Source organism: Sphaeramia orbicularis, chromosome 19 (genome assembly GCF_902148855.1).
Source record: "Sphaeramia orbicularis chromosome 19, fSphaOr1.1, whole genome shotgun sequence".
Lineage (NCBI taxonomy): Eukaryota > Metazoa > Chordata > Actinopteri > Kurtiformes > Apogonidae > Sphaeramia > Sphaeramia orbicularis.
In genome coordinates this window covers 51,334,309-51,354,185 of record NC_043975.1, presented here as the reverse complement: position 1 = coordinate 51,354,185, position 19,877 = coordinate 51,334,309, and the positions used below count along the sequence as shown (strand labels likewise).

General features: G+C 37.9%; 1 protein-coding gene across 1 annotated transcript in view; it reads right to left on the bottom strand.

Annotated features, from left to right (window-relative positions):
- Positions 1 to 19,877, bottom strand: part of pkd1b (polycystic kidney disease 1b) — a 120,994-nt gene that overhangs the window by 9,251 nt on the left and 91,866 nt on the right. Inside the window, 8 exon segments of the mRNA XM_030163302.1 lie at positions 2,750 to 2,932; positions 3,032 to 3,200; positions 4,453 to 4,653; positions 6,577 to 6,737; positions 9,644 to 9,841; positions 12,047 to 12,249; positions 14,432 to 14,598; positions 15,847 to 15,961. Of these exon segments, the coding sequence (XP_030019162.1) occupies positions 2,750 to 2,932; positions 3,032 to 3,200; positions 4,453 to 4,653; positions 6,577 to 6,737; positions 9,644 to 9,841; positions 12,047 to 12,249; positions 14,432 to 14,598; positions 15,847 to 15,961 (1,397 nt within the window).

The following is a 19,877-nucleotide window of genomic DNA, read 5'->3' as shown; positions in this document are numbered from 1 at the left end:
GTCAGTAACAGTTACTTTTTTAGACTGAGCAGAAGGAAAAAATGATGGAATCACTCAATTCTGAGGAAAAAATGATGGAATCCCCCTGTAAATGTCCATTCCCAAAACTAACAGCTGCATCAGATTAGACCTGCTGGTACGTCTGCGGTTCAACAGGACTGATCACACTCTGGACAGCTGTTGGACCAAGTGGACCGACAGGAACCATGGCTCCAACACAAGAGGTGTCAACTGAAACGAAGGAGAGGATTACCAAACTTCTTAAAGAAGGTCGATCATCACGCAGTGTTGCAAAAGATGTTGTTTGTTGACAGTCAGTCAGCTGTGTCTGACATCTGGACCAAGTACAAACAGCATGGGAAGGGTGTTAAAGGTAAGCAGACTGGTAGAGCAAGGAAGACATCAAAGCATCAAGACAGAAAAGTCAAAGCAGTATGTGTTGAAAACAGAAAATGAACAGAAAAACAAATGAGAGGAAAGTGGAGTCAATGTCTGTGACCGAACTGGAAGAAACCACCGAAAGGAAATGGGATTTACATACAGGAAAACCATCATTAACACTGAAACAGAAAAAAACAGGTTACAGTGGGCGAAGGAAAAGCAGTGGTGGACTGTGATGAGTGGAGGAAAGTCAGATTCAGTGAGGAATGGTGAATCTGCATTGGACAGGTGATGATGCTGGAACTGTTGTTTGGTTCCAATGAGATTTCTGAAGACGAGTGGCTGAAGAAAACCTGCACGTGTCCACAGTCATGGATGATCTGAGGCTGCATGTCCGCTAAAAGGCACTGGGGACATGGATGACATCACATCTGCAATAAATGCACAAGTTGACGTTGACATTTTGGACACTTTTCTTTTCCCATCAGTTGAAAGGGCGTTTGGGGACCATGGAATCATTTTTCAGGATGATCATGCATCTGCCATCGAGCAAAAACTGTGAAAACATGCCTGGAAGAAAGGCACATAAGGTCAGTGTCATGTCCTGCAAACAGTCCAGCCAATCCAACGGAAAATCTGTGGTGGAAGTTGAAGAAAATGGTCCATGACAAGAATCCGACCTGCAAAACTGATCTGGCAAAAGCAACCAGAGAAAGTGGGAGCCAGACTGATGAAGAGTCCTGTTAGTCACTCATTAACCCTTTCATGCACAGTGGTCACTCCAGTGGTCACTCCAGTGGACAGTTGTTCTCCAGCTGTTCTCTTGTATTTTAATGGGTTTTGTTGTTTCAGTTCCATATCAGCCGACACAGTGGACACTTACGCATCATCCCATACACTGACATTCAGACCAGTACTGTAACTGTGCTGTTCTTGATAAACCTGATCTGCACTAACATTTTTAAGTGTAAATCAGTTATTTGTTAGACAAGAAGTTTTTTTTTGCATATTATCTCCATGAAGTCAGTAATTACTGGCATTAGAATATGTTAAAATGTAAGAAGACATCAGATTAGCAGCATTAAACATGTTTTTATTTCACTGTTTTCATCTCACTTTCTGATATTGGGTTTTAAACACGTTTCTTTACTTCAAAAATTAAATGCATGGCTATTTTTGTAACTCCATTGAAAAAAAAAAAAAAACTCGATGGCATTGTTTTTTCATGCCTAAGGAGGAATAAAAACACTGAAGAAAAAAATCTTGACTAAGGTTCTCACAATTCATGCATGAAAGGGTTAAGTCCATGCCTCTGAGACTGAGCTGTTAGAAAAGCCAGAGGTGGTGCAACACAGTACTAGTGGTGTGTTCAAGTGGTCTTTTGTTGTTGGTTTTTTTTTCATGATTCCATCATTTTTTCCTTCTGCTTGGTCTAAAACAGTAACTGTTACTGACGACCACATCTTTTTTTCTTGATTTCTTTTAGTGTTTCTGAAAGGCAGAAAGGTGCCATTTGGAATGACTTTAGTTTTGTCTCATGTCTGTGATCGGCTTTTTTTCTACAAAATTAAACAACTGAATGAACATCCTCCGAGACTGGTGATTCCATCATTTTTGCCAGGGGTTGTAATAAGGAAGCAGCTCCAAAACACCCACAAAATCTCACCTAGATGCAAATCCATATGGAATTCAAAGTTTACAATATATAATAATAATATAGATAACTTGGCGACTATCATGGCTTAATTCCTTTCAATTTTGTATCTCCAATACCGGTAAAACAAGAAATTCATTTACAGATTTTACATAGTGTTAGGGTTTGTAAATTATAAAATGGTTTCATCATCAGTCCAGTTAGGCTACATTCACACAGCAGGTCTGAATGCACAATTCAGATTTTATGGTGAAATCTGATTTTTTGTATGCTTATTCATATTACACATTAAATACGACTTCTATCAGTTTTGAGTATAAACAGAATGCTACGCTGAAGTGACCTGCATGTGCAAAAGAGGTCCTGATGTAATCCATGACCACGCAGACTGTGTCTACTGGAGTAACCCTCCTGGGACTCAGAATTTTTTCATTTTGTTCATGTTATTCACATTGTTTGAAAGGATACTTTGCAAATGTAAACCTTTTCGTAATGTAAATTTACTTCTTTTGCTCTAAAACATAGAGAAAAGTTTGGAGTTGACATTATTTCTATATTATTCTGTTCTTATTTGACTGGTTCAGCCCATTTCAGATCAAATCCGGCTGAATGTGGAAGTGAACTCAAATGACTTTGACAGCCCAGCCTTAGTGTGTAGGATCATGTAGGAACAGTCTCAGCTCATCCTAAAAGTTTGCTGGTTTTGTGTTTTACCTCATTAACACAGGAAGTAGACAGCGACAGGAAGCAGAGCTGCAGGATGGCTGTTGCCAGGGACAACGAGGCCAGGAGCAGATGAAACCAGTGACTGCACCGATGCACATAATGCACACGCTCAGTAACCATGGTGCGCACCTCTGCAAACGAGATGAGAAGAGCAGAGAGGAGGAGCAGAACCTGCAGAAGAAGCCACAGAGGCGGGTCTGAGGTGAGGACATCCACTGATCTGAATGTGTGTTACTGACGGAGTTCAAGAAGACTGAAGGGTTTGTTTACCGCCAGAGCCAGATGAAGGTCCAGTCTGGAGGAGGACACCAGCAGTGGGTGGATGGAGAGCGAAGGGATGACTCTGTGGGTCTGACTCAGCTCCAGCTGAACAGACACACACACAAATAAGGCCGAGTGTGTGTGGTAGTGTGTGAAGTCCACAGACAGCCACTGAAACCTGAGGAAAAACACACACTATTAGGAAGACTGACAGCAAAAGGAACACTGCTGGAGGACTGCTGGAGGAGTCGGAAATAGTTACCATGGAAGTAAAATGAACCCACATTTTTTAAAATATATAATTATTGGTGCTGGGCAGTGATTAAAATTTTTAATCGCAATTAATCGCATGGATTTCTGCAATTAATCACGATTAATCACATAGTTATATTGGGGGGGGGGTGTTGCCGGCATCAACAGTGTGTATTTCCTTTCAGTGATATTTCAGACTGCAGTACTCCGCTGATAAAAATAATTGCACATGTCAGTGCTTCCAAACACCTGTGTGTCCCCCCCCCCCACCATCTGAAGACATTTACAATGAAAATGTCCATGGAACAGACCGCTACTGTTCCACATGTTTATGTCCACACATGTTTATTTACACTTGTGAGTGACTGACAGGAGTCTTAGTCCCACTAATCAGTACTAATACTAATAAGAACAATAATATGGGATGTTCAGTTGTTCAGAGTAAACAAAGGGGGCCCTCTAGTGGTGGGAATAAGTGTCACTAACGTATGCTTTGTCCTTGCGGTGTTCTTGTAGTCAGTAGTGATGGGAATTCCAGCTCTTTTTAGAGAACCGGCTCTTTTGGCTCGGCTCACTTAAAAGGACCAGTAAAATAATGTAAATTATAGGATCAGAACTTAGAAATAATACTAACTCCAAAGTTTTCTCTATGTTTTTGAGTGAAAAAAGGAAAATTCCATAATTAAAATGTTTACATCTACGAACTGTACTTGAACGTAACATGAACAAATATGAACCTGAAAATTCTTGAGAAAAATCAGTGTAATTTTGTCAATATTACGCCTCAGTTTATCATTTATACATGTGCATCACAACTTACAGATCACAGTGGATCTACAAATACACACATTTGATAACAGGCACAATATTGTTAAAATACTACATACTTCTCTGAAGACATTTCAGGTTGTTCATATTTTTTGTGAAAAGCCAGTCTGTAAATGTAAACATTTTTGTGTAATTTTATTTTTTTGACACTAAAACAAAAAGAAAAAAATGCTTTTTTTCATTATTTATGGGTTATTATGATAGTATTTTAGTGGTCTGACCTACTTTAGATTGAACATTCTTGACTGTTAATATCTTCAGTGTAATTTTTACATTTCATAAATTCATCCCAGGGCCGGACTGGACCCTTTGGCCCTTTTGACATAAACAGTGAAACTGCAGATCCTTACTGTGTGTTCCTCCACTCGTCCATGTTCAGATCCTTTATGAGCCTCGTCGTCGTCTCGCTGTGGTTTCCCATAATAACATCCACCACTGGACCCAGAGCACGGCTGTACTGTAACCGTGGCAACCCCACAAGATGCAGTGAGGGGCTTTCATAGAGGTGAGGAACCAAGGTGTGGATGACCCACCGCTTTGCATCTGACCAGCTGCAGAACACACAACGCACACACACACACACACACACACACACACACACACACACACACACACACACACACACACACACACACACACATTTAACCCTTTCATGCACAGTGGTCACTCCAGTGGACAGCTATTCGACAGCTGTTCTCATGAATTCATGGATTTTGTTGTTTTGGTTCCACATCAGCCAACACAGTGGACACTTATGCACCATCCCATACTAGGGTGGTCCAACAATCCTGGGAAAAAATACAGTTTCAGATAACCTCAGTTAGAACCCTGCATTAGGTTTTGGCATTCAAAAGACGATTTAGGAAAAAATTTGGAAGAAAAAGGAGATGTTTTAGAGGTTGCACAAGTTGCTGGAAGTTTCCTGTAAATGGACTAATTGTTCATTTTCAGCAAAGACGAGCTGAGCTGTAAGAGAAGAGCAGAACTATCAAAACCAAGGTTTGAGGGATTCAGCTGGAAATATATGGATGAAGTAAGAGCACCCACATCTGCCCACAAACTATAAAATAAAACCATTTTTAATGCTTATTGTAGGTAATTCATTTCTCAGACAGGGGTAGTTGTTTGTTTACTTGCTTTACTAGTTTGTCTGATAAATGAACTACCTACAATAATCAGATGTGGAAGACAGTATGAACCTTTACCAGACATTTTTAATGCTACTAATCTGACATTTTCTCACATTTTAACGCTCTAATACCAGTCATTACTCACTTCATGGAGATTATATGCAAAAAACAAAACAAAACAAAACAAAACAAAAAGACAATTTAAAAAAACAAACCAAAACTGTTAATTACAGACTTATAACAATAACAAGCACTTGATTTACACTTAAACATGTTACTCTAGATCAGGTTTATCAAGAACAGCAAAGTTACAGTAATGGTATGAATGTCAGTGTATGGGATTAGCGTGGTCCAAAAATTTTTTTTCAGATTCTCTGGATTCGAAACCTGCATTTGGTTCCATATCTGTTGGTTTATTGAAATGACCAAAAATGTTCCTGTGTTCTTTGACAACTTGTTGCCAGTACTGTTTGTGATCTGCATTTGTTGTTCGGCTACAGTTGAAGTCTGGAATAAGCTCCGCCCCTCTGTCAGTGACATCATCGACAGCTTTAGTGGAATGCCCAGTTTTCTCCTCCTTCTGAAAGTCTGCATCATCAGCCCAGTCTACTGGAGGAACTGTTCAGAATGTTTGTGGCAGATCCAAAGGTTCAAACAGACGCATGGTGCTGGTGGAGACAAAAGCCCTGATCTGCTTCCCTTCACAATCTGATGGATGAAGGACATCCCAACGCTTTAGAGGAACCAAAGAACCTGCATTTAACATCATGGTGTCCACCATCAGCTGCTTCTGCTCTGGTGTCACACTGGAGTCACAGAATGGACCACAACCAGTTCTACACTCCAGTACCACAGATGTGGGCGGAGTTACTTCATCCATATATTTACTCCAGTTCCACAGATGTGGGCGGAGTTACTTCATCCATATATTTACTCCAGTTCCACAGATGTGGGCGGAGTTACTTCATCCATATATTTACTCCAGTTCCACAGATGTGGGCGGAGTTACTTCATCCATATATTTACTCCAGTTCCACAGATGTGGGCGGAGTTACTTCATCCATATATTTCCAGCTGAATCCCTCAAACCTTGGTTTTGATAGTTCTGCTCTTCTCTTACAGCTCAGCTCGTCTGTGCTGAAAATGAACAATTAGTCCATTTACAGGAAACTTCCAGCAACTTGTGCAACCTCTAAAACATCTCCTTTTTCTTCCGAATTTTTCCCTAAATCATCTGTTGAATGACAAAACCTAATGCAGGGTTCTAACTGAGGTGATCTGAAACTGTATTTTTTTACCAGGATTGTTGGACCACCCTGGGTGGTGTGTGTGTGTTGTCCCTACTCTGTGATGGAGCTGAGGTTGGGGACCCCCCCTGGCCTGGCTGTGGTGTGCAGGTGCTGTCTGATTGCTGCCTGTAACCTGCGGCCCTCCCTCTGCTCTGGACCGTCCTGGTAGTTGACCATGAGCAGCAGCAGCAGGAACAGGAGCTGCTTCACACAGTTCTGCAGGAGGACACGATGGGAGGACGGAGGTCAGAGGAGCTGCTTCTGCTGCTGAACCCACACTATTCAGGTTTTGCACAAACGTCACATGATCATGTGGTTTTCTGTTTACGACGCCATATTGGTTGGCAAGCTTTCCTTGGATTGTACAGTTACCCATTGTTGGTGATATTTCTCTTTCTCCTGTGTAGATCTACAATAACGTAAAGCTTTAAACAGTGTAACCATGGTAACCACATGTGTTGCGGTTGGTTGCAGTAGATGAGTTTCATGTGACGTATGCATACATTCAGTCTGGGAGGAGGAAGTCACGCCAAGTTCATAGGGTGTTTAAGGATGGACCTGCTAAACTCCTGTTAAAGGATGGACCTGCTAAACTCCTGTTAAAGGATGGACCTGTTAAACTCCTGTTAAAGGATGGACCTGCTAAACTCCTGTTAAAGGATGGACCTGCTAAACTCCTGTTAAAGGATGGACCTGCTAAACTCCTGTTAAAGGATGGACCTGCTAAACTCCTGTTAAAGGATGGACCTGCTAAACTCCTGTTAAAGGATGGACCTGCTAAACTCCTGTTAAAGGATGGACCTGCTAAACTCCTGTTAAAGGATGGACCTGTTAAACTCCTGTTAAAGGATGGACCTGCTAAACTCCTGTTTAAGGATGGACCTGCTAAACTCCTGTTAAAGGATGGACCTGCTAAACTCCTGTTAAAGGGTGGACCTGCTAAACTCCTGTTAAAGGGTGGACCTGCTAAACTCCTGTTAAAGGGTGGACCTGCTAAACTCCTGTTAAAGGGTGGACCTGCTAAACTCCTGTTAAAGGATGGACCTGCTAAACTCCTGTTAAAGGATGGACCTGCTAAACTCCTGTTAAAGGATGGACCTGTTAAACTCCTGTTAAAGGATGGACCTGCTAAACTCCTGTTAAAGGATGGACCTGTTAAACTCCTGTTAAAGGATGGACCTGCTAAACTCCTGTTAAAGGATGGACCTGCTAAACTCCTGTTAAAGGATGGACCTGCTAAACTCCTGTTAAAGGATGGACCTGTTAAACTCCTGTGTGCCATTCATTTCTTCTCCTTCACCAGTATCAGTTCTGCATACAGACCGCTGTGGTCCACTGGTGGCAGCGCTGGTTCTGTTCTGCCCACCGCTGTTTACAGTTATTACCGCAGTTAGCCTAGCTTCTCAGTATAGTTAGCCTGCGTGCCTGTTGCCTTAGCAGCATGGAAAAAATGAGTAGTCCTCATGTGGTCCAGTGCTGCAGAGCCCTTTAAACCTCCAGGAGGACTTCCCCTGGACTATCACCTACAGACACAGTGGTTGTGGATCTACCTGCTCCCTTTGCTGGCGATGGCAGCCAGAGTTTCCTCAGCTGGAAGTGGGCGGAGCTACGGCGAGCGACACCGCTGAGTTCAGCTGGAGCTGGTGACAATACTGCCCCCCCGTCTGTGCCGGTCTGCTTTAACTATGGGACAGCCTTCCACATGAGGTCCAGTCACATGATGAAGATGGGAGGGGCTTTAGGACACAGACAGTTCATGGAGCGTTTACAGTGAACATATGGGCTGGTTCACCAGTTCAGAGCCTGCAGGTGTACGGCTGATGTGAGCCAGCTGGAGCTGGGAACACTGGTTTGACCTCCCAGTTGGACGCATCACTGTTGTTCGTAAACATGTAAACTCATCTGTGGAGCCTTTATCACAGCAGACAGACTCGCAAAGAACAAAACACACAAACACCCGTGCAAAGAAAAACACCAGATAAAGCAACAGTTGGGACTTTCTGGATCCAGATAGCGTGCCGACCAGTGGCGGCTGCTCGTCTTTCAGACAGGGGAAGCTCATTGTCGGCTTACATCAAAAAAAAAAAAAATTGTCAAGCTATTTAAAACATTCATTCATCCCTCCGTTCCTTTTTCAGTAAATGCTCAGTGTCCTTATCGTACCAGTAGGCGTCTTTTCCAGGACTGGACCAGTGTCCTCTGAATGTCCAGCAGAGCTGGTCTGCTCAGACGGCCTTGGCCCAGTGCATTGTGGGTGTCAGACTTCAGCCTTTTTAAACAGATGCTCCTTTCACTGCGACCGAGCCGACAGTTTGATTGATTTAACTATCTACAAAACGATATTAAACTCGAACAAGAAATGATTAAATTATGGAACTGAAACAAGAAAACGCTGAAATTATGTTAAATTGAAACAAGGAAGTCCAATGAGTGTGTTTTATTTACAGTGCAAGAAATGAATGAGTCATTTGGTCATGGTTTCTCTCTCTTTCCCAGCAGAATGTGTGACGGTATTAAACTGAACTGTGTCAGTGAAGGAGCAGATCTGAAAACAGCTGTCAATCAAACGGGATTCAGCCTTTCGACTGATCCTCCAATCAGCACGTGGGATTCTGGCGTCCAGCCCGGCCGAGCTCCGCCCACAGCTCCATTCACCCCCAGAGATGCCCAGCGTCTGGGGGCGGGACAGCATCGTGGCATTTATTCAATTTGCGTCCAGTTTTGAGGCAATGAAAAAACTGTTCCACTCAGTCCCATTGAAGCCCAGAGACGCCTGCAGTCTACGGACAAATGCACTGAGCAGAGATGGAGGAGAAAACACAGACACGGGAATGGAGGAGAAGTGAACAACAGCCAGTCCACTGATCTGGGATCAAACTGATTCTGAACCAACTGGTCTGAGAGATGAACGTGTTCCAACACATTTGTAATCAATGAAATGTCAACACAACCGAACAGATTTAACCATTTAATTAACGTAATTTTAGGGGAAGCCGGGCTTCCACTGCAGTCTGAGAGAAATCGCCACTGGTGCCTACCAATATGGCGGAGTAAACAACAGTCACATGACCAGTGACGTCAGCTGACAGTCCTCCATCCCTTCCTTGTGTTTCCATCCTCACCTTCATGAGTGAACGCAGAGCTCGGACTTTGCGCGCCTCCTCCTTGGCCTGCAGCAGCCCGTACCCAGCCGGCGCCCGAACCCTCCCCCCCTGCTCTCCAAATGACCTCACCACTGTGGACTCATGGGAAATATGGTCCTCCACCTCTGGATCTACAGGCCTCCATAGAAGAGTGTAGACCAAGGCCTGGAAACACACCTGACACAGGAGGTAGAACAGAACAGAACAGAACAGGACAGAACAGAACAGAACAGAACAGGACAGAACAGGACAGGACAGAACAGGACAGAACCAGAACCAGAACCAGAACCAGAGCAGGAAAGAACAGAACAGAACAGGACAGAACCAGAACCAGAACAAGAACCAGAACCAGAACAGAACAGATCTTTATTGTCACTGTTACACGAACAAAGAATATCTGTTTAGCAACAAAAAGACTTAGTGCAAAAAAAAAATGTATGCATGTGCAAATCTAAGGATAAAATATGAAATATACATATACTACTACAGTACTACATACAACTACTAAAATATACAAAAAAGCTAACTCTATACTACAGATGATACATTTGTACAACAAAAAAGGATATATACAAGTAATATAGGATATATACAGGTGATATAGGATATATATTGGTTATATAGGATATATACAGGTAACACAGTCGCGATGTGACACTTAACCCTTCCACCTACCAATCCTGATGATGCATATGTCAGCTAAATATTTAATTTGACTGAATACAATAGTCCAAAGACATCTATGAAAAATACATTTGAAAGTTAAATTTGACAGAAATGTGTGTACAATATCATAAGATCGTAAAATAATCAATTGGGACCTTGACCTTTGACCTTTTTCAGACTGAATTTTTGTAGCACTTAAGCTCTACACTATTGCCCATAATGTTGAAATAAAATATTTTACCTCCTCTCATGAAAGGATGTATGTAACTGTTGTACACAGTCAAAGGTGATTTACTGATGTGTAGAAACAGGAGCCAAAAGAGGAATGTGTCTGAAAACCAGACTACGGCCGACACTGTTTATACAGTGTTGTGCAGACGTCAAATTCCTCCTTTACCTTTGTTGACTTTTCAGGGTTTAAATGAGGATAAATATTTACTTCTTATTATCATTTTCTTCAAATACTAAATACCACATGAAAATACACAAAATGTATGCACGACCTTTAAAGACATAGAAAAAAAAAAAAAAACGGAACTAGATGTGTTATAAAGGTCAAAGTCACTATTCAGAGATGGACTGATTTCACTCAAATGTACTAAACAACACAGGAAACCATTCCTGCCTCATAATAATAATAATAATAATAATAATAATAATAGTAATAATAATAGTAATAATAACAATAATAATAATAATAATAATAATAATAATAATAATAATAATAATAATAATAATAATAGTAGTAGTAGTAGTAATAATAATAATAATAATAATAATAATAATAATAATAAAATTCCTTATTATAACCACATATTTTTTTAATACAACATTTTTGCCCACTTCTTTATGTCCCAGTTTGCTTCCCTGCTGTCTCCTCCCTGACCCTGTCACCTGGGACTAACACAAAAAAACTGTAACTGTGAATAACCAAAAAATTAAAATTTTTTAAAAGAATTTTTTTCTTTTTTCAAAGAAAAAAAAAAAAAACAGTTCAAATACATTTGCAAATGTATTGTAATTTCACAAATATTTCTTTTCTTTTCATGAGGTTAAACTGTTAATTTAAAGTTTAATACTGTAAAAACAAAAACAAAACAAAACAAAAAAGAAAATAGATAAAATTACTGACAATTAACGGTAACAGAAGTGTTTGTTCTGTCAGTTGAACCAGACTTGTTTGTTAATTGACAAATATCTTGTGTAATTACAGGAGGTTTCACAACACAAATGTTGAATAAATGTATTTTTGTGAATATATAACATGTATAAGCACTGATAAACTGTCCAAATACAGTTTTTATCAGTGGATTGGACAACTGAGTCTGACTGAAAATTATTTATATATATATTTATGGGGAATTGGATTGTTTTAATACATGTAAATATTCTTTATTAAACATTAAAAAGTCAAAAAATATGCAAAATCTCATGTAAAGTTAGGGCAAAAAACTGTATTTTAATTATGGAAAATTACCGTATCTTTATGAGATGGTTATTTTCTGTTATTTAACAGTATTATTTTGGCGCCCCTGCTGCTGGAATAATACAGTTTTTTGGGTTTTTTTTTTTACAGTGTATGTTAATCCATGATTTTTGTGTTTTTTGACCTGGAACAACCAAATTCTCTGTTCACGGTCATCAGGACATAGAATCAGATTTGTTCAACACTGGATGCTGCGAGACAGACGAACATCCTCGGTGGATCAGACTTACTTTGACAGGCTCCAGCAGCAGAGCGGAGGTGAGGAAGGCCGACAGAGCCGACAGCAGCCACATGAGCACCACCGTCCTGGAGAGGGAGGGGCCGTAGACTCCCACCACCGACAGGCAGACGGCCAGGAACAGCGCCACCAGGGGGTAGATCACATACAGTGACCACGGAGGAAGGAGACAGCGGGGACCACCTCGAACAACACCTGTGACGAGCAGATACAAGCTGCACCATAACCATCAGTCACATCTGAAGAAATAACCCAGGATTAGTTCAGGTCTGCCACGAAAAATCCTATTTATTAAAAGTGTTATTAAAGGTTAACCCCTAAACACCCAGGGCTACACTGTAAAAAAATCTGTAATTTAACCCAATTTTCACTGTTTATTTGACAGATTTTTCCTGTATTTTTCAGATACAGGAAAATATCAATGAAATGACAAAAACAGACTGTGATTTTACATGTCAAATGGAAAAGAACATGAAAAAACTGTAACTGTGAAGAACCATAGAATTTAATTTTTTTTTTTTAAAGAAATTGCTTTTTTTTTCCACAGAAAAATACAGTTGAAATACATTTGCAAATGTATCATAACTTCACAAATATTTCTTTTCTATTTATGAGACCAAACTGTTAATTTAAAGTTTAATACTGTAAAAAAATATATTAAAACCAGATAAAATTACTGACAAATAACCGTAACAGAAGTATTTGTTCTGTCAGTTGAACCAGACTTGTTTGTTAATTGACAAATATCTGGTGTAATTACAGGAGGTTTCACAACAAAAATGGTGAATAAATATATTTTTGTGAATGTATAACATGTATAAGCACTGATAAACTGTCCAAATACAGTTTTTATCAGTGGATTGGACAACTGAGTCTCATTGAAAATTATATATATATATATATATATATATATATATATATATATATATATATATACATATACATATACATATATATATATATATATATATATATATATATATATATATATATATATATATATATATATATATATATGTATATATAAATAATTTGATTATTTTAGTACATGCAAATATTCTTTATTAAACATTAAAAAGTATAAAAAAAAAAAAAAAAAGCAAACTCATGTAAAGTTTGGGCAAAAAACTGTATTTGAATTATGGACAATGACCGTATTTTTATGAGATGGTTATTTTCTGTTATTTTACAGTATTTTTTTGGCACCCCTGCTGTCGGAATATTACCATTTTCTTATGTTTTTTTTTTTTTTTTAGTGTGTACTTTTGTGTCAGTTCCCAAATGATTTTTTCTTTCTTAAGCAATTTCTCACCATTTATTGTAATATTGTCCTCTGTATTTCACATTTTTCAGTGTAAATCATGTGTTTACCTCTGTCAAGGAACGGCAGAGGTTGTGTTTTCATCGGGGTTTGTCTGTTTGTCTGTAGTCGGTGGTGATCAGGGGGGATGTCTGCCTTGGCGGAGGTCTGTGCTCCGAGTGCTTTTCTACTTTCCTATATTTCATTCACTGATCATGTAGATGTTGATTAAAGCTCAGAATAAATTCAAAGGTATTTATATCAAAACAGCTTAAACTGAAAAAAAGTGACATTTTTAGCAAAGATATGAAGAACTGAACATAAAACCAAGTGTGCCCGTCCACTGTCACTGATCCAACTCCATGGATTTATTATTATTTCTTAAATTTTGTTAAGGTTTTGGCTTATTTTGAAAATGTTACTTATTAGTTTGCTGATATATTATTCATTGCTTCTTTCATTGCTTTGGATGTTTTTGTTAATTTTGTTGATTTTTTTTTTTTTTTTTTTTTTACTTAATTTTAGTTAGTTTTGTGCTTATTTTTTCCACATTATTTATTATTTTGTTCATTTTGTCCACTATCTTTGATCCAGCTCTATGGGTTTTACTGGTGAATCAGTGTTGTAGAAGATGACGGTGTTTCCATGTTCACCACAGAGCCTCTGAACCCCCAAATGGGTCATATCTGATGACCATGAAAAGATGACAAACTGTATTTTACACCAATTATATTTACATGTATTGATAGATCAACAGGTATAAAACAGTTTAGAACAGTAGCTGATTTTGGTCAGTGGTGAATGTTTTTAAGTCTTTCAGGGTAAACGTTATATATATCTATATCTATATATATGTTATTATATATGACAGCATCAGATCATTCAAAGTGAAGAACCAGAGTTATTTTTGCTGGAGGTGAAGGTTCTGATAAACAAATATGTCATCGGTGTTTGGATTATTTCTCTCATCTTTGATGTTTGGTGTCATATTGGATGATTTGAACATTTAAGTCAGAAGCTGAGATGACAAAATTATAATGTGTACACTTATTGTGTATTTGTGTGTCCATCTTGTACCTATGCGTGTGCTGGAGGAGGAGCCTGTCGAGTCAGGAGACGGAGACGGCAGGACGGTGCTGGACACTGAGTCCACAGACGGACATTTGTAGAGTGGTCTTCCATCTGAGAGTGGACAGTCCTTGGCCTCACTCTGCTCTGACCAGCTGTCACTGGATCCACTCCCACTGAAAACACACAACGGACAATTAGCAGCAATACAACCATACTCATCATTACCTTTGTAGCATAATTAACTCATACACAAATGGAGAAACAGGGATACAAAACAATAATAGCAAACGTCATAATATAGTTTTATACTGGGATAAATATCACATTGATTATTAACCCTTTCATGTACAGTGGTCTCTCCAGTGGACAGCTATTCTACAGCTCTTCTATTATTTATTCATGGATTTAGTTGTTTTAGTTCCAGATCAGGACTCTTATGCATCATCCAAAACACTGACATTCATACAATTACTGTAACTGTGCTGTTCTTGATAAACCTGATCTGCACTAACATGTTTTAGTGTAAATCAATTGCTATTTGTTATTAAACTGTAATTAAGAAACAAATCTTTTTTTTTTGCATATCCTCCTGAGACCCAGTAATGCATTTTGTCCTCTGTAGGGGACAAAAGGTTGACAGTTTTACTTGAAAAATGCTGTCCATTACAAAGGACATTCCATTAAAAAATCAATAAATAAATAAAAATTATTTTTAAAATGTATCTGAAAAAACTGTTGCATTATGCCGTTTCCAATCAAGACAATTTTTTAATGTAAAAAAGCTAAAACTGTCCATTTCCTGAGTCTCAGGAGGATTTTATCTCCATGAAATGAGTGATAACTAATATTAGAGTGTGAGAAAATGTGAGAAAACAGTAGCAATTTAGCAATTAGCAGCATTAAAAATGTTTTTATTTCATAGTTTTCACACGGTATATCACTTTCTGATGATGAGTTTTAAATACATGTTTCTGTACTTCAAAAATTAAACACATGGTGTCCAGCTGAGTGGACATTTTTGTAACTCCACGAAAAATAGGTTCATAAAAAAAAAAAAAATTAAAATCAATTGCATTGTTTTTTTCACACCTAAAGAGAAATAAAAACACTCAAGAAAAAAATATTGACTAAGGTTCCCATAATTCATGCATGAAAGGATTAATACTGATGTTTCTATGTCAAATCATCATGAACAGGTCATCTTACATATTTGACACAGAAACATCAATATTAATAATCAATAGGATATTTGTCCCAATTTAAAACTATAACATTTGTCTTTTTTTCTTTGTATCCCAGACCCCTGTTAGAAAACAAACCCCTGAATTCAACATGTCCCTATACTTTTGTCCATTTGTGTATGAGTTAAATCTTATCTTATGAGGATAAACATTTGTATGATGCATGAGGATGAGTCTTACAGGGTGGAGAGGGGGGAGGCGGCTCTGGGTGAGTCCCGCCCACTGTCTGAGTTGCTGTTGACAGTGTCTGCTGTGTCTTCTGCTGCTGCTGCTATGGACATCAGCAAATCCTCCTCTGGCAACAACACAACAAACACACACAGGAAGAGCGTCACTGTCAGGACTACAGACACAGACACTTCAACACAGGCACATTTACAACAGTTTCAACTCCACTAACTCCAGGTCTGACAGGTGCCGGCGCTAAGCCACAACTTTCAAAGAGAAAGCAGATGGAAGAGATTTACTGTCTTCTAAAGGAGGAACGCAAGGCATAGTTAACAATTAAAATGAGACGGTAACGAGGAGACGAGCTTCAACCATAACAGGCAAGAACCATGTAATATGTGACAGAGCAGGGCTGTCAAACTCCTGTCAGTTCAGTTCCACATTCAGCTAAATCTGATCTGCAGTGGACCCAACCAGGAAAATAAGAACAGAATAATATAGAAATAATGTCAACTCCAAACTTTTCTCTGTGTTTTAGAGCGAAAAAAGTACATTTACATTATGAACAGGTTTACATCTAAAACTATCCTTTCAAACAATGTGAATCACATGAACAAACTGAAAAAATCAGTGTAATTTTAACAACATTCTGCCTAGGTTTACCATTTACACATGTACATTATAATATAAAACACACACCAAACATTTAGTCACAGGTAGAATCTTCTTAAAATTACACTTATTTCTCTGAAGACATTTCAGGTTGTTCATATTTGTTCAGGTTATTCACAGTTTTTGTGAAATTATACTTTGTTTTAGTGTAAATACATGAAAATATTTACATTTACAAAGAGAACAAGAAAAGCCTTTGGAGAGCGCAGACCTCCGCCAAGGCAGATCAGTGGGCCCCCGTGCCCCCCCGATCACCACCAAAATTTAATCATTTCTTCCTTGTGCCAGTGTCAACATTTCCTGAAAATTTTATGAAAATCTGTCCATAACTTTTTGAGTTATCCTGCTAACAAACAAACAAACAAACATGCACACACAAAGCAAAGTGATCAATTTGCTATTCTATTCTATTCTATTCTATTCTATTCTATTCTATTCTATTCTATTCTATTCTATTCTCAGCAGTAGCTGCTGTGATGGCATGTCTGATTCCTTTTGAATTAAACTTGGACATCTCTTCCAAATCCGTGATAAGTCCTTGTATTTGTTGGTGTGTGCTCCAGAACTGGGAGGCCCCGACTATTATGGTCTGGTCACACTTTTGTTCATATTGTCTGAACAAAATGGTTAACAAAATATCAACATATATACCACTTCAGAGCTAAATAAAACTAAGTTATGCTTTGACATAAATAAGTTGTCAATAAATCTGTGTCAAACAAAATTCAGGATTTTTGGTAAATGTAAAACGAGTAATGAGGTAAAGGTCCAAATAGAGGGTGTAGATCTAGAAAGGGTGAATCAAAACAAGTTTGTGGGACTGATAATTGAGGATCAAATTTGCTGGAAACCTCACATAAAACATGTAGAAAACAAACGATCCAGAAGCATCTGAGTCCTGGCCAGAGCAAAGGGGAGATTAGATCCGAAATCACTGAACATTCTGTAGAATTCATCGATCTGACCTTATTTAAGTGACTGTTTGGAGGGATGGGGAAATACAGATACAAGTTCAGTACACAGACTTTTTCTGCTGCAAAAAAGAGCAAGAAGAATTGTTCACAATGTTGGTTTTGGTGAACACACAAATCCACTATTTTGACCTTTATCGAAAACTGTCCAACTCATTGACCTTGTGGAATTCAAAACTATTCAAATAATGTATAAAGCAAAGAATAACTGACTGATGGGCAATATTCAAGAAATGTTTTGAGAAAGAGAGGGAGGCTCTGATTTACAGGGAAAATTTAATTTAAAGATTCATAAAGTACGAACTAGGTTCAAAAGTTTCTGTATGAGCATCTGTGGAGGAAAACTGTGTGTGGAGATCAAACAAATATCAAACATAATTCAGTTTAAAAAAAGATATACAGAATTGATTCTTGAGAGGTCCAGTATTTAATAATGACACTGAGTTCAGTTTGTTTATGGATGATGTTGAACTGATAAATCTGCTGGAATTATTGAAGGAAACTGTTGAGTCTGTTTGTACGACTGCACTGACATGAACAGACTGGTGTGGAGAATTCAGTTACTGCAGGATGGATTTGTTGCGCTATCGATGCTAAAATTAGGAAAATAGTATAGTTTGATTGTTGTATCAAGTTAGTGATAAAGGTGTAAAGGCACTGAGGGGTAGGATTAAATCAGTTTATTCTTCTTCCTACTCCTTTCGCAAAATTTAGACTTGTATGTGCTGAAGATAGATTCTGTCCATTTAAATGTTTTATTTAGTTTTATTTTGTTCTGTTTCATTTTGTTTCTTTGCATGTTCGAAATAAATCAATCAATCAAATCAAATCAGTATCTATTTGTTTAATGGTGTATCTGATAAAATATGTTTTAAAATGTGATGCAGCCGCCTCTCTGTGTCTGTGATGGTCTTGAAACCGTCTGTTCTCAGTACAGTCTGAGCGGTTCCATGTACATATAATAAATTATCAACACACATATGAGAAAAGAGCAGTTATTTATGTTGGTACATTTTAGTACCTCCACTTCAAAACATACAAAACACTTTAATTTAGCAGTCAGCTTAAAGAAATTTCAACAATTTGGCATTTGTTTTTGATTTTCATTTCTATAAAGAATGTCTATCAATTCCAAATATTCTGTATGTGGCTCCTTGATTACCAATAATTTATACTATAAATTAAATATAACAAATTATATCATATATTGTTATTATATATTATAGTTATTTACTGGTGAAGTTGAGAGGGATTCCCTACAATTGGAATGTCACGTAAATACATCACAATGCATTCCTCATGGTAGAACATTTAAGATGATTAGAATTTTAGTGTCTGTCGGCCAGTCGTACGTTGACATGAAGTGATATAACGGCCCCAGGTCCTGAGTGAAGTCATCCCCTTTAAGATGAGCAGTTGTGGATCAAACTGGATACAACTAACGCCACTTTTACACAGAGATCCTGGAAAAAGGTGAGATAATGATCCCACCTTTTTGCCACCATTGACCGATTTACACAACGAAGTTAAAGAAGTAACAGAGGTGAGACAGGCTGGACTTTTACATAGCAAACCTGCATTCCAGAATCAAAGGGGTGGTGAAAAATGATTGAAAAATGCTAGTACAAAATAAAAATAAAACATCTGTGAAAAATCATTGAATAATTGCAGTACAAAGTAAAAAAAAAAAAATCAGTAAAAAAATTATTGCAAATTTTTTGTACTAAATTTTAAAAACCTGTAAAAAAAAAAAAATACTGAAAGATTTTAGCACAAAAGGAAAAAATCTGTTAAAAAAAATAATTGAAAAATTTTAGTACAAAAGAAAAAAAAAATGTAAAAAGTGACTGAAAAATGTTAACTAACATTTTCTCTAAGTGGTGTACAGCACGAGCCATCAGCTTGGAGGAAGGTGCCAACATTATGCGGTGCTGAATGTACAGACTTTACTGAGCTTTAAATGTGCATCAAATGTGCTTACTGAATCACTTTCTACAGCTAATATGTATCCTCTGTATACCTAGTCATAAACATGTATAAAAATGTATAAATGTATTACCAAGTGCTTGAATAAACTATTGAAACTGTACACCTGTCTTTTCTTTCCCTACATAACCGAAATTCCTAATTCCCTACATAACCATTCCATTCTTCAGAACTCCTAACATAAGTCATAGTTACATTTAAAAAATAAAAAATGCATCCATGGTTTATCAAAATAGACACCTGAAAGAACATCTCAGCAAATTTTCATAGTTAGGAGACACTTGTAACTGCACTTTTAAAACGTTTAGAAAAAAAGGAAAATTTAGATGTTAATTTTTGTTCCCTACATAACCATGCAGTTTTTCTCATTTTTATGGCAAAAGATTTGCACTATAGCTTTTATTTCTTTTTATG